The sequence below is a fragment of the Leopardus geoffroyi genome, chromosome A1, assembly GCF_018350155.1.
Source record: "Leopardus geoffroyi isolate Oge1 chromosome A1, O.geoffroyi_Oge1_pat1.0, whole genome shotgun sequence".
Taxonomy (NCBI): Eukaryota; Metazoa; Chordata; class Mammalia; order Carnivora; family Felidae; genus Leopardus; species Leopardus geoffroyi.
In genome coordinates this window covers 163,451,476-163,475,773 of record NC_059326.1, presented here as the reverse complement: position 1 = coordinate 163,475,773, position 24,298 = coordinate 163,451,476, and the positions used below count along the sequence as shown (strand labels likewise).

Here is a 24,298-nt window from a genome sequence, read left to right as displayed (position 1 = left end):
TTTCTAGTTCCTACAGGAACTATGTAACACAGGCACTGCTGTTCACTGAGATGGAGGAGACTGAAACACAATATTCCAAATAAGAAAAGTCTTGTTTTTGACCATTTAACTCATGAAAACCAAATAGGTAACTAAGGAACAAAGATCAAAGAGCTGTTAACCTTGCATTGGTATTTTTATTCTTTATGTTCTAGAAGTCAGAAGACACAGTTCATAAGATGTCAAAGGTTAAATCCATTTATTAGCCTAAATGGCATATGCAATGGTTTTCAATCAGGGATCAGGAAACTACAGGGCATGGGTGGCTGCTTGTTTTAGTAAATAAATTTTTTTACTGGAACACAGCCAAGCCATTCATTTACATATTGTCTAGGGCTGCTTTCTCACTACAGCAGTTACAACTGGGACCATAGGCTGGCAAGCTGAAAATATTTACTATGTGACACTTTAAGAAATAATTTGCTAATCTCTGACTTAGATTCAGAGAGGGATACGTCAAAATTGTACAAAACAGAACTAGGCTCTTTTAACAGCGAGGTGATCAGAAATACCTTATCAGAATTCAGATTAGTAACATTTCTTTCTGGATGGACATGCGAAAATAGAAGAAAAAAGTTACGCAAGGATTTAGGATGGAACCAGTGATCTCTATTTAGTTTATGTGACAAAAGAAAGCTTTTATTGTATAATGTATGTGTAAGAAAAAAGTATATGTGTCTGTGTACACACATATGCACACATAAAATATATATATAGAAACATTCCCTGGAAAATACATATAAACCATTAACAGGTTTATGAAACAAACATGGTCTCAGATTCAAATAAATCTGTATTTAAATCCTTGTTCTCCTATTTACTGGCTATTTGGTGATTGCTAGGTTATTTAACCTCCCCGAGTTTCAATACCTCATATAAAAACGGGACTACTAGTACCGTAAATGCAATGTTTTTATGAAAATTAATGAGACAATGCTTATATAGTGCCTAATAGAATGGTATTACATAATAAGCACTCAATAAATATATTTTCTCCTTTAAAAAATTTACTAGAATAAAAAACAACAAGAACTCAAAATCTTATTGAGAAAATAGATGATCATAAGGGAGTCTCTTAGAAAATATTGTAAAATATTTTCTTTAAATATCATATTGATATAAAGATAACAAAAAAATAACTGAAAACAAAAAGTCCTGTTTCTCATTTTTAATAAAGAAAGAAAAAAAAAGCTTGATGTGTATTTGCAGCTCTGAACCCAGATTTGGGAGATGTTTAGATTATTCTCACAGAAGAAAACACTGTTAATAGTTCAATCATATCTTTCCCAAGTGGACATTATATAGGTTTTAGTAAAAATAAAGAGGAAGCATCATGATTTAAACTTAAACAATTAGCAGTGAACAATGTAATGACTTTAATTTGCAGTTTACAAGATCCATTCAGTGTTTTTGTATTCTACCTAATTCACATAACTGAGCCTTGCTGATGAAGCAGGAGGTGAATTATACAAATCCAACCAGAGAATGTGACGTGTAGCATCTTAAACGACACCAATCCTGAACTTTCAAAAAATAAAGTGGAAAAAACAACTTAATGTGAGGCAGCTAAGTAAACAAAACAAAGGTCTGGTGACTTTCCTTTCTAATAATCACTGAATTGTCTTTGCTATTAGCTTCTCCATTGGTAAAATGGATAATATTACTTCCTTGGTTTAGGGAAGGTGGAGGGTATAGCATGTTAATCTCTCTTGTTATTAGTTTTCTAACTCTTGGAAATTTATACACATTGCCTAAGTCTTTGTGAATAAAAAGCAAATACTCGTCCAGAATTAGAATATTCCTTGATTTTCCTCCTTCAGTAGCAAGACAACCATGCTCCTTTAATGTTTTTGTAAAGGGAAAAAAACTAAAACACTAAGAACTAAGAAACACTAAAAGCTGTGATTCATGTTCATTTTAAGACAATGACTTAATGCAATCAACCTTTACCCATGATATATTTTTTCTGGCAACAGAAATGCACTGGCATTGAACTGGATACTGGAGCCACTACCTCTGTCTTTCACACTCATGGTCTCACAGTTCTTAACATTTTCTAGGCAGCTCCTCTCATTCAAATGGACTTGCCTCAAAAAGCAAACCTATTTGCCATGTTTGTCCTAATGCATAGATTGAATGAGAAGAGGATGAGGGTGCAGTGGAAGAACAGGTCACAGGACTAGGGAAGGCAGGATGGGACACGGCCACTGGCCACATACGGATGGACACTGAATCTATGGGGGTTCCAGATACATAAACTCTAGAGTCAGATAGGGATCTTCTCTGGGCATTTCCCAGCAATCATCGTGCTATTTTGGGAAGACCTTGAATCCACTTTCTCCAATGAGTGCAACAGATAACCTACTGCTGGTGCCCAGAAGGCTTTGGTGCCCACAGATTGATTTTCTCCACTTGTACAAGAGGCTTAATCTGAAAGTCAAACTAGCCTTGAAATGGGATATGGAGTACATCCCTCTTTTTTATTCTCATGCTCGGAATTTTTATTTAAAAAAATGCAAATATTATTACATATTAATAACTAGAGAGAAGGAGACAAGTAAATCACAACCCCCAAAGAACTAAAAACTATTCCAGTAAAGCCTCATTTGCAGGGCAGGCGTCCTTGATAATTCTGTCCTGAATTTTAAGCACTGATTGGGATTCCTTTTTATCCCCCATAATGATGAATACAAAAAATATAGATTTAATACATTAGAATATTCCCCAAGTCAGTCATAAGCCAAACTTTGTACAACTAAGTGACTATAAGAAAACATCTAATTTTATCAGCAATTTTGAACTTAAGAAAATTAAGACATTATAGCGATTTCTTCATTTACTTTTGTATACTACTTTTGATAAACATATATCCTAAGCAAATGTTGTTTATAAGGGAAGTTATGATACTGGCTTGATCTTTTAAAACTGATTTTTGTTTGTTTGTTTGTTTGTCTTGAGGGAAAGTATGCACACGTGAGTGGGGGAGGGACAGAGAGAGAAAGAAGTTTTTAAACTATTTTCTTCTTTTTAAAATATAAATCCGGGGCGCCTGGGTGGTGCAGTCGGTTGAGCGTCCGACTTCAGCCAGGTCACGATCTCGCGGTCCGTGAGTTCGAGCCCCGCGTCGGGCTCTGGGCTGATGGCTCGGAGCCTGGAGCCTATTTCCGATTCTGTGTCTCCCTCTCTCTCTGCCCCTCCCCCGTTCATGCTCTGTCTCTCTCTGTCCCAAAAATAAATAAACGTTGAAAAAAAAAATTTTTTTTTAAAAATTAAAAAAATAAAATAAAATAAAATAAAATAAAATATAAATCCAAGTTAGTTAACAAAGAGTGTAATAATGATTTCAGAAATAGAATTTAGTGAATCATCACTTAGGTATTACACCCAGTGCTCATCCCAACAAGTGCCCTCCTTAATGCCCACTGCCCATTTAGCCCACCCCACCACCCAATACCTCACAAGCAACCCTCAGTTTGTTCACTGCATTTAAGAGTCTCTTATAGTTTGCCTCCCTCTTATTTTTCCTTCTCTTCCCCTATGTTCATCTGTTTTGTTTCTTAAATTCCACATATGAGTGAAATCATACGGTATTTTTCTTTGTTTCACTTATTCTGCTTAGCCTAATACACTCTAGTTCCATCCACGTTGCTGCAAATGATAAGATTTCATACCTTTTGATTGACAAGTAATATTCTAGTGTGTGTGTGTGTGTGTGTGTATATATGTATATATATATGTATATTTACATATATGTATACACACACACACCACATCTTCTTTATCCATTTATGAGTCGATGGACATTTAGGCTCTTTCCATAATTTGGCTATTATTGATAGTGCTATAGACATTGGGGTGCATGTGCCCCTTTGAAACAGCATTTTTGTTATCCTCTGAATAAATGGCTAGTTGGCCAATTGCTGGGTTGTAGGTAGGTCTATTTTTGATTTTTTGAGGAACCTCTATACTGTTTTCCAGAGCGGTTGGGAGAGAGAGGATCTTAAGCGGGATCCAAGCCTAGCACAGAGCCCAAGGCAGGGCTCGATCTCACAAACCTTGAGATCATGACCTGAGCCAAAATAAGAGTCCGATGTTTAACTGACTGAGTGACCCAGGTGCCTCTGAAACTGATTTTTTAAACAGGTGCAGTAAGAAAAGTCTACAAAAGCTAGGTTCTTATTACATATTTCTATGCATAGGGAAAGCAAAGGGAATCTCTTTCTTTTTATGTCAGAGAATGAAAAGTTAAAATATATTAGTAAACATTTTCTAATAGTTGTCCAATTTTGAGAAAAAAGCAAAGAGAAACACTGTGGGAAGCTTTTGAGAAAATCTCACAGGAGTAATTTGTTCATCATGGTTTTATTTCAATGACTACATTCTTTCAGTGTTATTTTAAAACAAGTGATAACTTTAGACTCTAAGGTTTTTCAGCCTGATGTTCAGGGATATCAGATATAATCTTTAAACTCAGAATTTTTCCATTTCCTGCTCTTCTTGGTGATAGACATTTGTGTTCAGGAACACAGGGGAAGGCTGCCTTCTGATTTCAAAGCATAATCTGTGACTCTTCAAAAGACAAATACAGAATGCGACAAGAATCTGCAAGAGGTTCAGAAAGGAAAAGTGTACTCCTTTTTAATTCTCAAACTGCTCCCAAAATAAGGGAGGAAAATGACCACATTAGTGACAGCCTAACATATCCTAATGTAAAGAAATTCAATTGTTACATGATTTCAAGTTGTTAGGTTCAAAGAAAATATTTAATTCTATAAAATTATATTTTTACAAATTAATTTACATTTGTAAGTCCTTACCAAGACTGCAGAGGGCCTAAGAGCAGAGATAACAAATAAATAAAATGTTATTTAAACCCAGGATTTGAAAAGACTTATGTTAGGTAAGAGTGATTTTTTTAAATAAGGTCAATGTATAAAGTCTCCAGCAAAGTGAAGAAATCCAGGATAATTTCGAATTGATGTTAAAAAAAAAAAAATAAGACTTTATACTGATGAAATGGCTTCTGGTAATTGCTTTTCTAAGCAGTATGAAAAATATATAAGAACTTTGAGAAAAACATATTCATCCTCGGTGTTCCTTCATTCTCTGATCATGAGAGCCATTTTAAATAGAAATAACTTCTGGGGAATGGGCACACTGCAAGAGTGACTTCCGCACTTACTTCTTCCTGCCCAGGTTTCTCTTGTCCAGGTTCATGCTTTCTATTTTTCTTCATTTGGCTAACTTTCCTCTCTTTCAAAATTATTACAATGTTTTACCTTCCCCACGAAGTTATTTCCAAAAGCATAAAGGCTGGAAATTTCTTTCTTATCTTAAGACTCTGGTGCCTGGGTGGCTCAGTCATTTAAGCGTCTGACTCTTGGTTTCAGCTCAGGTCATGATCTCATGGTTTGTGGGTTCAAGACCCTCATCGGGCTCTGCAATGACTGCGTGGAGCCTGCTTGGGATTCTCTCTCTGTCCCTCTCTCTTTGCCCTTCCCCTGCTCTCTCTCTGTCTCTCTCTCAAGAATAAATAAATACAAACTTTTAAAAAAATACAAAATAAAAAACCTCATTCACATTTCCCTCAACATACAAAATAACAATAATGATACAAGTTCAGAGTTCATGAGAACTTATCACATGCATGGCACCTGAACATGCTGCTGGGATTATCTTGCTCAGTCCACAAAATAGTCCTGGGTAAGGACAATTATTATTCCATCTACAGATGAAGGAGCAGGACCTGCTGGTTAAAAACCATACCATAGTTGACACCACAAGAGCTGGGACAAGAATGCTCTCAACCTGGCCCTGAAGTCTACATAACACACCAGATTTGCCTTAGACTTAGACAACAGTCTTTATATAAAATCGTCATGACTATGCCTCATTTATTTTGTTTTTAAAATGGACATTTGTCCATGCACATCAAATTGATGATAGCACCTTACTGTGACCATCAACTGGCAGTTTATCAAATTGCTTTGTTTGTTGATATGAATTGGCGACAGCAAAAGCCCGCAGGGTCTTTGGTGAGAAAAGGAAGCAAATGAGGAAGAAAAAGTGCTAAGAGAAGAGCCTCAAGACACTACATTCTGCACCTTTGTTGGGTCTGAAGCCTGTGCCATCAGAAACCAGATGTGCTTACTTTGCCTCTACTCTAGGCTACTTAGCTGCTTTCTCTTCTCCCTCTCTTCCCAAAGTCTGAGAACATATAGAATAATAAGAAATTTATTAAAGAAGACAGAAATTATTTTTTAAAATTTCAAGTCACAAAAGACAGTGAACTTATCTTGAATATAAAATTGACATTGCAATAGGTAATTAAACTATCTTCCCCAGACTCTCCAGAGCTGGTTCAACGAGAGTACTCTTTAAAGGTTGCTCTGGAGTCTATGATATGGCTGAATGGATTGCAACTCAGAGACCTGACATGACTGGAGACTTTTTGGTAACACACTAATGTGTCCTGTATTCCACCAGCAAAATTAGTTACTTATACTGTGTCAGTATTGTAGCTAAATTCTCTCCACCTCTGTTCCGCCTCTGTTTGTTTCTCTATTCAAGCCTACCTAACAATCTCAAGTTTCCCAAGGAAAAGTCTTAGAGCAGATTCACTGATGTACATTGTTATTTTGTTATTGCCAAAACTTAAGATATGTGTTATTAAAAAAAAAATCTGAGTGAATATATCTCTTTAACCAACTTGGTCCGCTTCAATTACTAACTCTTAAGTTTGGGGCCCTCAGTTACTTCTTTCTTTAAATTGTGTTGCTCTTCATGATCTGCTCTTTAAAAAAAAAAAAAAAAAAAAAAAAAAGATTTTAACTCCTCCATGCCTCTCCTTGCTTTTATGTTTCCTTACTCCTCATTTTCTTATAAGATTTTTAAAATGTTCTGTTCTTCAGATTATAGTTATTTTTATTGTCCTTTATTTTTGTTCTTGATCGTTCTATTCTCTTGAATTTTTTTTTTGGGGGGGGCCAACTCTTTTTATTCCTTTCTTTTATTTCTTTCCTCTAATGTTTCACTTTCCTTTTCTTGCCTTGTAATCTTCATTCCTCTAAGTATCTGTGTGAAATTTGGTTTCATCTGCTTTTTGGGAAAAGAATACTTTCTCTACCAAAAGTACTCATACTATCACAACTCTTGGTCTTCCTCACCAACAACACCAAGTTCAGGAAGGAAATGGGTTTCTGTGTCCATCTCCTCCCGGCTACGCTCAGTAGGGAGTATAATTCATTTCTCAGGAAGATTTCCAAGGTATAGCTAGGTTGGCTGGATCACGTGAGTAAATACTCTTGGTATTTACATGATGGGGGAAGTGGAAGAAACCTTCAACAACCAGTTCTGAGCTGATGAGGCAGCACAACTGAATCACTTACTCTGTTAGGTAGTTTCAGTTACAAGTCAGAACTTGTAAACCCAACTCAACCTGGTTGAAACAAAAAGCCTAATGTAACTGAAAACTTCCTAAGTAGCAAGGTCACCTAGAACATCTGTTCTTTCCCTGTCTCTGCATTACCTTCTATGGTATTAGTTTTACTCTAGGCATGGTTGCCCTCATGGATGCAGCAGACCCTAAGAGTGCATGCCTCCTGCTCACAAGCAACAGACAAATGCATTCTCAGCAAAAGTCTTGAGATTTAATTGTACTATTCTAGGTCACACACCTTCTTCTGAACCAATTAGTGTGGGAGGGGAGATGGGATGCAGTGATTGGTTAATCCTCACCCTCTAGATCTTGGGTAGAAAGCTCCTGGAAACCACATGGTTTAAAGAGAAGGACCAACGAGGAGACGTCTGCTGGGAAGGTGACCAGAAAATGCCCACTGAATAAGGCAAAAACTGGATGCAGATGGTGGAGAATAGCAAGCTATAACTTCATGTAAGTTCTTTTGCCAAGGACTTATTTTGATAATTATAAAATTATAAAAATGAGTAAACACATTTTATTTTATGAAAATTGATCTTCTCTACATTTTTTTAAAATAATCAATTCCTCTAGGAATCTTTCTGACAATATTGACTCCAACACAGTTACCTATTATTACTACTGTTAAATAACTTAAATGTTATTTCTATAAAATAACAGGAAGAAAAAACAGAATAACAACGAACCATGACAAATGACTACTTGAGAAAATAACTTTTTCCTGGGGGAAAAGAGGGCTTAAAGGCCAATTAGTGGATTTAAAAAAAAAATCAGTTTTAACATAAAGAAAATATAGGTGAAAAAAAAAAAACTTTTAAAAGTGAAAAGAGAGTGGGGTGCCTGGGTGGCTCAGTCAGTTAAGCGTCCAACTTCGGCTCAGGTCATGATCTCGCGGTTTGTGGGTTTGAGCCCCTTATCAGGCTCTGTGCTGACAGCTCAGAGCCTGGAGCCTGCTTCCGATTCTTTGTCTCCCTTTCTATGCCCCTCCCCTGGTCACATTCTGTCTGTCTGTCTCTCTCCCAAAAATAAATAAACATTAAAAAAATTTTAAAAAAAGTGAAAAGAGATAAGAAGGAGCACTCTTCACAAGTGAGCAACTGTCACTGCTCTCTCCTATTCCCAATCTCATTACACCTCTTCTGACTATGTACCAAATAAACAGCTTATGGAATTAAAGGCCAGGACACTAACAACTGAATGTACAGAAAAGTAATCTGCCTGGTCATGTGAGAATGGGCAGGGATGGGGGTGAGGGTCCTTTTACAATAGTAAAGTAGTTATTTATAGATAGCTAGATCATACACAGGTTTTCAAACAAATGAATGTCAATCCTTAGGCGCCCAAAAAAGGACCATGTGTATTTTCTTAGAGCATCTGGATGTCAATTTCAAAGGAATTCTCTCCGACTTTTGTTTTTTCAATACTTAAAAAAAAAAAAAAAAAAAAGGAAAGGAAACTAGAATGTTATCTGCAACAATGAGTCATCAGTCACTGCAGCTCTACAACACCCAGGTCTCTCCCTGTCTCCACAGCCCTTCAAAAGAAGAAGACTATCTTTTAATGACACACATAAATCCCCGCAGTGCCTGACTACAAAGCATAATTAATTCTGGCCTTTTTATGCCTAATGAGACACCTTGCACACACCACAGCACTGAGTTTGAGCTTCTTCTAAAACAGGGAAAACCTTGGCAACAACCTAGTTTTACTCAAAATACTCTATAGGGCATACTTGTATGAGCTCTGCCATTATTTCTTCAAAATATATATTTTTTTATAACAAGCAAATCACACCAAAGAAAACTCACAATCAACCACCTGTTTGAACAGTTTTCTTAAAAGTGTGTGATGTTTTGTTTTTCAAATTCTTGGCAGGAAAACATATGCTTTTATTTCTCAATTCGTGGCTGCGATAGAAGGGTATTTAAATAATTTCTTAGATGCAGCTGCTCAATATCATTTCCCTTTATTAGAATAATTTTTCATATTTTAATACATCCTTACATGCTGCATTACAGAGGCTATTAGTCCACTGAGAATTTCAAAACATAAATTTCCAAGGTTCCATTTCAAAACACAAATAACAATATGAGTAAAATTCTTAAAAAAGAAATTTAACCGGAAGATTTACCCTGAAAGATTTATTCCTCTTTATAATATTCAATTATTCTGGGCCTACCTGAGGAGTCCTGAAATCAAATGCCTACTTTCAAAGAAGTTACTACTGCTGTAAATGCACTTTCCGTGCTTCAGTTACAGACAGTATACAGAACAAGGAATCATGAAATGCAGAATGCCTCTCACCTGTTTAGGCGTGACTCCAGGCATGTGAACATCCAACGCGAAATCTGATGAATCAATAGGAATTACTGGTCTGGTGGTACCAAGACATTCATTGGAAAAGGATCTGGTACTTTCTTTAAACCTTGAAAAAGAACATTTCAATATCCTTGAACATAATGGAATTTTAACATGAGAAGTGGGGAAAAAAAGAATTCTAAGATCTTAAGATGAAAGATTATTGATTTAGTTCCAAAGATAAGTCTAAAAGATGTAATGACTATATAATGTTCTAAAACATCAGAATTGCATTTTATAGTCTAGGAGCAACATATGCCCAACTTGGAAACAAAATATCACCAAAGCGAGAGAGCAGGCTGGCTACATTTAAAACTCCATTCAATAAAAGCTTGTCAAAACATATATTTGTTTCTACTCAATTAATACAGTATTCATAAATGAGAAATCAACACAGGCATATCAATTTTCTAACGGCATAAACATTAACTATAACCAAGTAAAAATTTTGTAACTATTTTGCGAGTATCCAGGATCACTAGCCAGAAACAAAACACCAACAATAATATTGCTAGTAGGCATAGCTGTATGAGGGAGGGAAAAAGACTGCGATGTGAATTACAAATGTACAAGTGCATGAATATTTAATATGGTAATTATGAGGAGTGTATATACAACTCAATGTTTTCTCCTGAGCTATTACAGTCCATGATCTGCTTCTCCCCACCACTTATCTATCTTGATATTTTACTCTTCACGCTGTTTTAAACAAGAAAGCATTCAAGTCTAAACGACTCTACTGTAGTTTCTGAAATATCTCCCGGAGAGGGAGTGATTAGTATTGGAAATCACAACTTCTAATTGGAGTTTTGAAAGCCAGTGCAGCCTGGCGACAATACAGTGGGCTTTTTCTGTACGAGGGACTTTACAACAAGTTACTGTGCTAAAATCCCAAGTCGTTTCAGCCAAGTAAATCAACCTCGCATATTTCCACAACACTCTGGTTCATAAAAGTGATTACATTTTCAACAGCATGCACAGGAACCATCCAAACAACATGCCGCCCGTCTGAAAAAACACACACCCACCTCTTAAAGACTGAAAGCGGGCTTCTGAAACCCAAACAGCTGCTTGGGAAAACAAGAAGGAGAGCAAGCAGGCTCAGCACGCCAGCCATGTCCTCGCCGCTCCGGCCCCGCCGGGAGAGGACCCGGCGGCAGCGCAGCGCTCGCCTGGGGCCGGCGGTCGGGCAGCGGCGCCGCCAGCAGCCGCTACTTCATGGCCCGGGCGCGGCGGGCGTCCTGCGGCGGCCGCACACCATCTGCCCGCGAGAGCGGCGAGCCGGGCGAGGTGAGGTGCCTGGATCACCAGCCGCACGCACAAGCCCCTGGGTAGGCGGTACTTTGGTCCGGTCCGCGAGCGGAAGCTTTCCAGCCTGCAGAGCTCCCTTCTGCCCCGGTGCTGGGGCTAGTGGTGCGGGCGCCTTATCACTCGGGAATGACAGGGACTGTGAGGGCTATCGCACAAACGCGCGTCAGTCATCATTCAGAACCTGCAAAAATAGAAGCAGATAATGGATGACTAACACATTACAGCATTTGTCCTCAGCAAATCCCAGCTGAGGTTCTTTAACACATTAGGAGTTTTCACAAGCTTGAGCCCAAGCCTGGGGAAAATGCTGGTCTGTTGATCTCCCTCCCCCACGACCAGCCCCCAAGATCTCACAAACCTGCATACCCCCCCCCCCAATTCTGGCTTTTGCTCTTTCTTCCTCCATCACAACCACTCTCTCCTTTTCCTTTCCTAACTGTTCCCCCTTTTCCCTTTCTTCCACCCCATTCTCCAGATATCTTCTCCTTACTGCCTGTATCACTCCCTTCTATTATCAAAAATGCACTTAGTACCTCTGCTGAATGTAAACAAAGTTATTCACACAAACGACACACTAAGGTACAAGAAAAGGGAAGGAAAAAAAAAAAAACTAAGAGAGGCAGAGACAAAGCACTTGGATACAACAGTAATCAAATAGAAAAAGACTTTGAGAACAAAGGCATGTTTATATACATGCACCAGAGTTAACAGATTCCAGGAGAACGGTTCCCCCCTCAAGAATGATCACCAAAGAAGTAATCTCTGAAGTTCTCAGGATAATGTTAAAACAAATAAAAGATCTACAGCTAACATGATATATGAAATGTAAATGCCGATTTTAAAATTCTGCATTGGATACACAAAGTAATAATTTCTTACTTATAAGGCATGCCTCACAAAAGATATACTTTCCTGAATAAAGTTTGGAGATTTACAATGCAATGCAATTAGAAACAGTAGGGAAAATCTCAGCTGGCCCCCAAATGAATTTCACCTACACAGGGTATGACCAAGAACTTAATAGAAATGAGAAGCCCTGCAGAACTCAGGATTTTAGGAGGAAAAGTCAAATAGGCTAAATTCTGAAAAAGAGGTATGTTGACTTTACTGTTTTTCTGAACTTAACTCAGACTATGCATCGTTTGTAACTTTAGATAGAAGACATTATTTTCATATGTATCATTCGCAATATAAAAATAGTTCCAAAGAAAAATATTTCTTCTTTATTATTATTATTTTTAATTTTTTACATATAATTTGAGGTCAAGTTAGCTAACATGCAGTGTTCCTTAAAGTTTTATTTTAATCACCAATTATAAACAAGGTTTGGGGAAACTCAAATAAATCTATTAGCTAGATGAATAAAAGTAAAAACAAAAAATCAGTAAGATCATATAGAAGTACATCACAATAATACATTAGCCTCTAAATTATCTTTTCGAATGCACAAGATATTGAGCTAATTGAAAAAAAAAAAAACACACCTAACAATCAAACAAGCAAAAAACAAAGTTAAAACAAAAAAGCATGCACTAACGTTAAATTAAATCAGAAAACCTCATGATCAGTGCTTTCCAGAAGAATACCTTACACCAAATACAAATAAAATGATTGAATATCTGACCAATCCAAGGAGTGCTTGGGGCTCACCAGCACCCAAAAGACCACAATTAACTTACACAAGCAATGACATTTTTAAAAGTCTGATGATATTTGCTTGAACTTTCTCTTTGGTTTGCTGTTTGAGATTTCAGCAACAAAAACCTTCAGCTTTGTCTGAATCCTATGGGTAAAGGAAAGAAGTCCTTATGGGGGAAGAGAAAAAACGGGCCCGAAGGCTATAGTATTGCCTCTGCCAGCAAGAAAATATAATCCTGTCTAATGACAATACTTCCCGTTCCCTGGTGTTCTTTTTTTCTTTTTTTTGTAAACGTATGTGAAGAAGGGATTATATTTTATTATTTCATACAGAACAGGATTCAAGGACAGTCCTTCTTCCAGTTGGCAGGGAGATATGGTATTATACAAACACTTGAAACAAATTCAGTATTCAAATTCTTTAACAGGAACACATCCTTAAGTACTAGCCTTTGAAAAAATATTCCACTTATCTCTTTGATTGATTTTATTACCTTTGATGTCCCCAAAACACCCATTAAAAGAAAAGGGAACTAAAGTTGTAGATAGAAGCAAAGCTGGTATTTACAGCCATGAACTGAACAGAAGGTCCCATCGAAATGAAAGCTAATTACTCTTTGGTTCTTGATGCCTTGTAAACTAAAGACAAAATACAAATCACCATACGAAAAAAAAAAAAGTGTAACCATTTCATTTGTTACTTTCTAATTCCTGAAAGTTGTGGAATATATAATATCCAAATCTTAGTAGTCTTTATTCAGTAGTTGAAAAATTGAAAATATATTTCCTTGAGATAATCCATTCCCTCATCCAAAAAAACACAATACTGAATTTCATATCCTGTTCAAAATGTTGGAATATATATTTGGGTTTTGTAACATGAATAAAATGAAAAGACAATATAGTCTATTAAGGGGGATGAGAACTTAACACAGTTAATATATGTTTAGAATGTAGTATTCCTACACTATACTATAGAACTATAAAAAGGACACAGGGAATTTTGAGGAAGAAAAGATAATTTTAACCTTCAAGAAGAGAATAAGAAAAAGAGAAAGGTATAGGAGTTGCCAATGGAAGTGGGAGTTTGGAGGGTCGGGTTTCCACTGTGGGGAGATGGACACACATATTCCAAGTTGAGGGACGGGCAGGGGCAGAGGCGCCCAAGTGGGGGGTGGACGATATGTTTGAAAAATAAGTGACAAAGATTCTGCCTCCTAGACTAAAGCTGCAGACCCAGAGTTACTATTTTATTTGTAATACAAAGCTAATATTCTGTTTCCATGTCCATAAATTTGTAACAAGAATGATGTAAAGTTTATACAGTACAGAATATTAATTTCAGGAACAGTAACATTATGAAGTTAAGTACAGCCTAGTAGTAAGGACCATAAAATGAATTTGGCTTTTACAAAGTCAGAATTCCATTCCTTTCAATTTTCATTTGAAAAAAAAAAAAAAAAAAGTAGTTGAAATCTGTAATTGACCAAAGAATCAAATAAATACATTGGCCATTAATTCCTTTATTCAACAAGAGAACCAAGATAGCACAGTGGCAAAGAACATGTAAACCAAAGGAAAACTGCCTGGATCCCTGGCTCCATCATTTCATAGCCTTGTGAAACTGGGCAAGTACCTAGCCTCTCTTTGCCTCAGTTTCCTCAAAAGTAAAATGGATAATCCTACTACCTATTCTTGGGCTGTTACAGGAAGTACATGAATTTATATCCTTAGAACAGTGCTAGACATATAATAAATGTTCACTATTACTGTTCTTGCAACAAATATTTATTGAGTGCCTAAGACTGCTTAATGCTGGGGATGGTGATAATCAAGACAGATAAAGTTCTCACTTTTATAGAGATTAATTTCTAGTGGGGGGAAAAAACAAATGAAAATAACTACCAAATTATAAATTTCATTTTCTTTTACGAAGATTTTATGTGGTTTCCTACAATGACTTATGATTAAACTGATTAAAGGATGCATATCCACTCACATAGCAATTCAACTCTCCGCATTTATTCTTAAGCAAAAATTGAACAAGAGCACAAACATGTTTAAAGTGATATTTACTGACATGGTTTATAATAACAAAGAACTGGATATTTATAATAAGCAAAGAATTGGAATCAGTTTAAATGCTCATCAATAAGAGAATGGCAAAAAGCTTTTTTTTTTAATATTAAAACTCGAATACTATGAATCCCTTTTAAAAAGGACAAGAGGGGAGCCTAAGTGGCTCAGTCAGTTGAGTGCTGGAGTCTTAGTTTCAGCTCAGATCATGATCACAAGATTCCTGAGTTCAAGCCCTGCATTGTGTCAGTGTGGAGCCTGCTTGGGATTTCTCTCCTTCCGTCCCTCTTTCTCTCTCTCACTCTCTCTCTGTCCCTCCCCAGCTCAAACACTCTTTCTCTCTCTCTAAATAAATGAATGATAAATAAACAAACAAACAAACAAACAAACAAACAAATAGGACAAGATGGGTCTATTTTTATAGGCAAGGTCATATTCTATGACATATTGTTTTTCTTCTTGCATAATTAAAAAAATGTTTAAACAATATCAAACTTACGAAATGTTGCTGTGGAGCTAACCACTGACTGCTGCGCCACTGGAGCACCTTAGAAATGTTGCAAGTACAGTTACAAAGAATTTTTTTCCTTTAACCATTTGAGAGTAAATTGCTGACATGGTGCCTCATCATCCCTGAAAACTTCTGTATGTATTTCCTAAAGTACGTTCCACTACATTATCACAATGCAGTCATCAAAATAAACATATTCACACTTACACATTACTACCATCTAATCCTCAGTCTCCAGATGTTGCCAACTATCTCAATAATGTCTCTAATAGCAAAAGTCCAGTTTAGAATCAAGCCTTATGTGTACAGTTATCATGTATCTAGTCTCCTTCATGCCAAGATAGTTTCTCAGTCTGTCTTTTTGTGACCTTTACTCTACTGAAGATTTCAAGCCAGTTATTTTGCAGAATGCCTCTCAATTAGTATTTGTTATCTTTTCCATAAGGACTAGATTCTGGTTGTGCATCTCTGGTAGGAATATCACAGAAGTTTATGTATCCGTATTTTTTCAATGTATCTGTATTAGTTGTCCATTGAAGCATATCAAATTATCCCAAACTTAGTAGTTGAAAACAACAAATATTATCTCAAATAGTTTCTGTGCATAAGGAAAAGAAGAAGGTTAGTGGGGTGATTTTCTCACGAAGTTACAATCAAGATGTTGGCAAGGGCTACAGTCAACTGAAGGCTTGAAGGATCTGCTTGCAAGGTGGCTTACTCACCTTGGATGAGTAAATTAGTGCTGGCTGTTAGCAGAAACAACCTGCCCTCACTATGTGGCCCTCTCTCCAGGGCTGCCTAAGGGCCTTTACAACATGGCAGCTGCCCTCCTTCAGAGTGAGCAAGGTCTTTTAGCATCTAGCATCAGAAGTCACATGCCGTCATTTCTATAATATCCTATGGTTACACAGGTCAGTCCCACTCAGTGTGTACGAAAACTACCCAAGGGCATGAATACCAGAAGGCAAGGATCATCTTCTTGGAAGCTGGCTACAACAGCCTCTCATGAGATGGCATGCAATTTTAATTTGTCTCATTACGGATGATGTTAAATCATTTGATTAAGGTGTGTCTTCCAGGCTTTTCCACTGTAAAGATATTTTTCCCTTTGTCATTAATTTTTTTGGTGGAAAATTTATTTTTTAACTTTGTAAACATTATAATTCTAAGTAAACTTTCATTTTACTATTTTTTACATCATAACGGACTCATTTTATTCAGTGGGTTTTAATCTGCTACTAACTTTACTTATTTACATTATTTACTTAGATGCTCAAACAGTCTCAATTGTGGCCCCCATAAGCTAGCTTTTGTGTCCTTCTGACTTGTCCCATTATCCTTAGAGCACTTTCTTGCTTTTTTGCCTCTTCTCTCATTTGGGCTCAAAATCCTCTTAGCACCAGGGCTTTCTGTTTGTGTTCTTCACCCCACTTGGCCTTTGCTGACATCCTATAGCGGGCTGCTCACACACATGGATGCCCTCTTTACCTTGTTTGGGCTATGGCATCCCATGGAAGGCCACCAACCCACCACATGGACACTCTCCTTCCCTGAGGTTGGTTCCATACCCTATGCCAGGCTGCCCTGTCTAAATGCCTACCTTGCTCTGCCCCACATAATAACTGTAGGACTGAATTGTTCAGAAAGAGAAATCAAATTATACAACAATATACACATGCATTTATAAACCTGAAGTAATATAACTCAGTTGTATTTCCAGCGGTTTTCAATGGGGACAGGTGGGGAAAAAGGCAGACCTTCACTTTCCATTTATATGTTTTTGTAGGCTTTCAACTTTTATAAGTTTATGTTACTTTTGTAACCAGAAAAAATATACAGATATAGATATGGATTTTAAAATATTTTATTGGATATGAATCTATATATTTCAATTTACATGTTAATTTCTATCTGAGTTAGGTTATATTTTGAAAAATGAATAACTCTCCTTTCTTGGCAAGAACTTTATAAGCTAATATTTACGGTGGTTATATGTCCACAATGCAGGATTTCTCCAGCTCAGTACTAGAAACACTTTAGAAAAATACTTCTTTGTTGTAGGGGACTGGCCTGTGCATTACAGCATGTTCAGCAGCATCTCTGGACTCTGCCTACTAGATTTCAGTTGTACTTTCTTCAGTTGTGACAACAAAATGTCTCAAACATTGCCAAATGTCTTCTGGAAGGTAAATCACCTTGGTTGAGAAGCAATGTTATAATATGGTTCATTAACATGAAATTTAATCTGTAAATCGAATGTGATGCAGTTTCCTTCAAATACATATAATGAGACATAAATTGCCAAAAACAAAAGTGCTTGCAAATATGGAACTTCTAAATAATGGGAAAATAACAATCAAAAAAGCAGGTAACATTTATTGACTTATATGCCAAGTATTGATTTTACACATATTATCTCACTGAATTCTTATGACTTTAAAGTACAGGCTATTATTTTCATTTTATAGATGACAGATCTGAGCCCTAGAAAAATAATTAACTTGCCCTGGTTATATGGCAGTAGGGTAAGGATTCAAATCCTGGCTTTAGACTCCAGAATATATTCTCTTAGTTCCTATTTTTCAACATAAAAAAGACTCTACATTCACAGGGAATGTTTTCTTCAAGAACAAAAAGGCCAAGTCCTCTGAAGATCATTATTTTATAAACTAATAGCCAATGTTTATTGAGCAACTACTGTGTGCTAGGCACTGTGTGGACAATAAGTTCAACTGAATCCTCACAGCAACTCTACGAAATTCATACCATTATCATTCACATTTTACAGAGTGGAAACTGGACACAAAGAGGACGGGCAATTTACCCAGGGCACATAGCTGAGATTTAACCCAGGCAATCGGATAGCATAGTTGAAGACCTTAACTACTCAGCTATCAATGTTACCTAGTCTTATTTTTTTTCATTCACATATTAGGAAGCATTCACATTTCCTCTGTGAATCTACTAACATTACTCATTTAGCTAATTCAGAAAGAACAAATTGAAGATTTATGACTAAAGTCCAAGTCTGGTCCAAAATTAGGTTTCTTTTGGCTTGCATGAATTTTTCCCAACTGAATCTGAATTCTGAGAAAACATTTCAAAATGAAAAGATTTCACATAAAAAGTGTCTTTTGAAGAATTGTAAAATCTGGCATCCTTGGACCCACATTTCCATATGGCAACAATTAACTGAGCCAAGTTGTGTCTTCTTTTTAGACGAGGCCAGTGCTCTGCAGATTGCCGCGGTCCCCACTCCCCCCTATTACTCCCAGATCCTGAAGACAAGAGTAGTTATTGCAACTGCCACTCAGCATGAAGGTATAGTTGTTGTCTGTCTATTCATTGGAGGTCTTTGTTTTGTTTTGTTTGTTAACATTACTAGCTGGACCCTAAAATCATCTGTGTTGTAACCCCAGAGGCACAGCATTTCTCTATGTGAAAAGGTAAACTTGACGCTGTACGTAGGGTAGAGTTTGCCCACTCTGATATACTGTTGCTCTTTTTTCTTTTCTTTTTTTCTTCTTTTCTTTGTTCTTTTCTCTTCCATCCTTTCCTTTCCTTCCTTTCTCCTTTCCTTCCTTCTTTCTTTCTTTCTTTCTTTCTTTCTTTCTTTCTTTCTTTCTTTCTTTCTTTCCCCTTCTTCCTTCCTTCCTTCTTCCTTTTCTTTCTCTCGCTCTTCATTACTAAGGCACACCAAATTGAGTGGCATTTTCTGCACGTGGATTTGTTTGGAATTCGTTATTTCAATATGTAGCCAATTTGAAGTATTTTTCACTTGAAAGTCAAAACTGGCTGGGTAACTATAGAATATTTATGTTAAAAAAAATCTCAGGGGTACCATTCAGCATATGATTCTACTGGAATAACAACTTGCCAACAGTAACAAATTTTCTTTCATTTTTTGGTTTCCATGATCAGTACCAGATGCCCTTTAAATATGTTCATTAGTCATCAAATTGCTCAGTCCTGTAAATACTTCCATGGGGGGGGAAAAAAAGAGACATTATTCTTAATTAAATTTTTCAGCTTTGACTAATATAAATGTTACTTCATAACACATGTATCTAAAGTCACTGCTGGCATATCTTACTGTAAGATAAAACAGATCCCTGAGTTCCAATCAGCACACATCTTTTAGTTCTAAGGACTACATTGGGCAGTCCTCAGGAAACTAGTTTCTTGCACAGGAAAGCATTAACTGTTCCTGATGATGTCAGAGAAGTAGACCAGCTCCTCTGTATGCTACTCATTTGCCTAGCAGGTATCTTATTTATTTACAAGCTCAGAATATCACATAGAATTTAGTTTCAGAAAAAGAACACAAAGCACATCTACAGTTTTCACCACTCTTTTCCTTTAAATATTCCCATCAAGTGCTGGATCACAGGGTGTCAGCCTTCTCCTGCAGAGTCGCTTAGCAAAGTGGAGAGCCCTCAGTGATTTCTGTGCTAACTCACAGAGTTAGATGTGAGGACCTAAACTTACAGGCTATCTCCACTTTAGCCTGTATTAATAAACTCTCTTCAAAAATTTATAAACTCTCTTCTTCCTCTTCAGTGAAGTTTTTAAGAAACTAGTTTGAACCTAATGCCCAAGACCTGAATAAATTTCAAATGTCTTGTGGTTTTCAATAAAGTGTGGATCACTGAAAGGCCCACTGATTTTGCCATTGAAAGGTCTTTTGCATTACCTTTGTAATGCTTCCTTTGTGGGTCTTTGCATTATTATTTTCTCCCATTTTGAAGAGGAAGTTGGTACAGAATGGGGTGGGAGGTACCATATTTAAGCTCAAATATTTAATGCCAGCCACTGGGCTTAGACGGATGTGGTCTATAGTTGGGATCTGCCTCTCCTTCTGTCTTGCAATTATCAACACATTTTTTTAAATGAGATGTCCTCTTTTGAGGGTTCTTTTTCCTGTTTGATTCTACATCCTTAGGCATGGTTATTTCCAAAGCATTTTACTCCATATTTTGTTAAATGCCTCCTGATGACTTCAGAGGCAGGAGCTATTAACTACACATAAAACCTCAGATCCAGAACATGCTAAAAATAAGTTTAAAAATAAGAATTCTTTTTCTTGTTAAGTAAAAAATCTACAGGAAAATGTCTAGATTCCCATTCAAAAATAAGACTTAACTTTATCTTTTGCTTCTTGTGATACTCACATAGAAGCATTTTCTCCCATAGCAGAATTAAATTTTCAAATGATTCTCATGTTTTTCATTTCAAATGTTTCAATCCTTACAATAAAATGCCTATAAACATACCCATTTTTATGACATAAGTTTGTCTGGCTATCCTTTTCTTCAAGCCTCTCAGCTCGATAATTACAGCACTTAACAGTGGTATCTATAATTAGATAATGTTATTATATAATTGAAAAACAAGGGAATTTTTCTTAAGGATCATAAAAGAATGTCAAAACATTCTCTCATTTATATAATTTTGCTCAAGTGAGTTTATAGCAACCTAGAGGGATTCTATAAAATCTACGGCACACAGTGCCCCCTCAATCCGTCTCAGCTACATAATTTGAAAGCCACTAACAATAGGAACATGGTTGCTTAAAACCACTTTAAATTTTTTTATTTTATGGCATAGAAGCTACAATAAAATTTAACTTAATAAGAACAGCATTTGAAACTTTAAATATGCAATCCACCATTGAAAGAAATAGAATGTATTAAAGTAGCTGATATTCAGCCGTTTTAATTTCTCATCTACAGCAATAGTTTTCTTTGATCAGTGTCCCCAAACTCCCCCATGAACTACCAATGAGGAGCTTCATAATTTTCTTCTGGCTGAAAGGATCAAAGCATTCTTATGTTTGCTAGAACTCTTTGATACTGCTGCACAAACAGGTGGTGAATTTATTTCATTGCTACTAAACCGTTTCTTGCTGCCTTGAGCTTAGGAAAAAATGGTTTATTTTAACAAGATGCTTACAGACCAGCTCGCTCTTCCCCCATTTTTAGTCTTCTTTACAAGGTTTCCCATAGTGATGTGCATGCACTACACCCGGACACTGAAAATGAACGCTGAAAAACGATGAGGCCCGTGACCCTCTGGGCTTGGGAGCACACACACCGGGTACAGTCCTGGTGGTACTCCCCCAAGGAGGGGAGGCCTGAGCACACCCTGTTGATTTTATTTGCCTCCTCTTTCCATTATGGAAGTTATAGGCCCTAACCTTGACTTATATTGTAACTAAAAGTTGAGCTTTTAAGTCACAGAAAAATGTGAAATAGACCAATTGTGTTTGCCAATTTTAACCAAAATAAAGAGGCCCACAACAGTACCATATGGAAAATTGGTTCCCATATTTGAAGTAAGAAAACCTCTTTCTAAAATCACAACATTTCATGGACTTATCCATAATAATAAATGATACTTTTAATAATTAAATTATTTAACAGTTAGTATTTGCCAAATGCTAGACAGTGTTCTAAGTACTTCTCATGTATTATTTCATTGAATTATCACAACATCCTATGAACTAGAGTATTATCTTCATTTTACAGATGAGGAAATAGAGGCACAAAGAAGTTAAGGAACTTGCTTGACATTGACAATGGCTGATTCCAGAGGTAGGAGCTATTAAATGCCAGGCTACACTTGATAAAGGCTGTAAGTCTGGTATTTGCTTATTAAGAAAATATGTCAAGGCTAAAAAAACTATTACTGACTGAGTAATGATTTTCAATGAATTTCTATTTTATTCCCAACATAACTAAAACCAGTAATACACATAAGCGTGAGACATGATATTTCCCATCTCACAACGCCTGCTTTCTATCGGTGACGTCAGGCTAAATCTCAAAATCTCTCTCCTCCAGCAGACTCTGAACCCAAAGATGCAAACTACTGGTGTAAAATGGAGTGTGAAGACTTGCACTTGAAATCAGAAGTTGTGGTTTCAAGTCCCATTTTAGGGATTCATTTCACATTTCTGCACTTTGGTTTCTTCCTGTACCAAAGAGGGATAATTGATAAACGTACTACCAAAGGGCTACCGTGAGCAAATTCTGAAAAGAGTAAAGAGTCACAGAGACAGAAGTTCTTTACTGGTGTTTTAGGTTCAGCTTTATCAATGGATAAATTTTTAAATCTTTTCTTTTTCTAATTTTGCACTGTACATTCTGAATCTACTTATACCTCATCTTTGAGTAAAGTTTCGGAGTACTAGAACACCTTCAGATGACAGATACTGTAAAATTATCCATTTTTGTAAAAGCGAGAATGAACTATTGGGATTTCATCAAGATACAAAGCTTCTGCAAAGGAAACAATTAACAAAACTAAAAGGCAACTGGCGGGATGGGAGAAGATATTTGCAAATGACATACAGGATAAAGGATTAGTATCCAAAATCTATAAAGAACTTACCAAACTTAGCACCTGCAAACAAATAATCCAGTGAAGAAATGGGCAGAAGACGTGAATAGATACTTTTCCAAAGAACACATCCAGATGGCCAACTGAAACATGAAAAGATGCTTAACATCGCTCATCATCAGGGAAATACAAATCAAAACCATGATGAGATACCACCTCACACTGGTCAGAATGGCTAAAATGAACAACTCAGGGAACAGCAGATGTCGGCAAGGATGTGGAGAAAGAACACTTTTACGCTGCTGATGGGAACAGGTGCAGCTGCTCTGGAAAATAGTGTGGAGGTTCCTCAAAAATTAAAAATAGAATTACCCTTCGACCCAGCAATTGCACTACTAGGAATTTATCCAAACGATACAGAAATGCTGATTCGAAGGGGCACATGCACCCCAATGTTTACAGCAGCACTAGAACACAATGTCCATCAACCGATGAATGGATTAAGAAGACGTGATATACAGCTATACAACAGAATATTACTTGGAGATGACAAAGAAGCAAGTCTTGCCATTTGCAACAACATGGATAGAACTAGAGGGTATTATACTAAGTGAAGTAAACTGGTCACAAAAAGACAGATATCATCTGATTTCACTCATATGTGGAATTTGAGAAACTTAACAGATGAACATAGGGAAAGGGAAGGAAAAATAAGATAAAAACAGAGAGTGAGGCAAACCATAAGAGACTCTTAAATACAGAGAACAAACTGCAGGTTGATGGCGGGAGGGTGGGTAAATGGGTGACAGGCATTAAGGAGGGCCCTCTTTGGGATGAGCACTGGGTGTCATATGTAAGAGATGAATCACTGAGTTCTACTCCTGAAGCCAAGACTACGTTGTTTGTTAACTAACTTGAGAATACAAAAACAAACAAACGAACAAAAAACTATCCTTGAAAAGTCAGGGAAAAAATAGGGCTAAAAGATCCAAATTTAAACTCTTCCTAACAAGAAAAATAAGAGCAAAAGCAGGAACTCTGTCATTCAGCAATAAAGAGAACTAAAGTCAACCTAAATCATTTAAATGTGCTCCAGTAATCAGGAATAACATATTTCAAGGGAATTACCAATGTTATGTCAAGATTATTAGGAAACATTTACTGGGTACGGGCACTGACAGGTACAGTATGTCATGGCCTTTGAGTTGTGTCACATGACTTAAGGAAATTATACAGAGTCAGGCTTGCAGAACGAGCTGCCCAAAGACATCTGTGGTAGAGGTAAATAACATGAATTTATATTCTACAAGCAGTTATTTTCTGGGAACAAATAAATATAAAATGGTAGACCCAACTAGGTGCTTGGGACTTAAGTGAGACAAATAGATTCTTATTAGTAACACTTGCCTATTCCTTTATAGGAATATTGACAAGAAACATAACTTATTGTTGCTGAAGCATTTTGAAGATGAAATGTGCTGTGTAACTACTGCTACACAAATACTAAATGCTATATGAGGTATCAAGTTTACTACTATTTACTTGATCCTACTGAATTTAATATTTACTCCTAAATAGAGGGATTA

General features: G+C 36.7%; 1 protein-coding gene across 50 annotated transcripts in view; it reads right to left on the bottom strand.

The window, feature by feature from the left end:
* PAM (peptidylglycine alpha-amidating monooxygenase) overlaps positions 1–24,298 on the bottom strand; it is a 287,832-nt gene that overhangs the window by 148,035 nt on the left and 115,499 nt on the right. For all 50 annotated transcript variants that reach the window (XM_045500038.1, XM_045499877.1, XM_045499994.1 and 47 more), the window contains 2 exons: positions 10,864–11,327; positions 9,782–9,902 (listed from right to left, as the gene is read on the bottom strand). In XM_045500038.1, coding sequence (XP_045355994.1) covers positions 9,782–9,902; positions 10,864–10,952 — 210 coding nt within the window. In that variant the 5' untranslated portion in view covers positions 10,953–11,327. The remainder of the gene's footprint in view (positions 1–9,781; positions 9,903–10,863; positions 11,328–24,298) is intronic.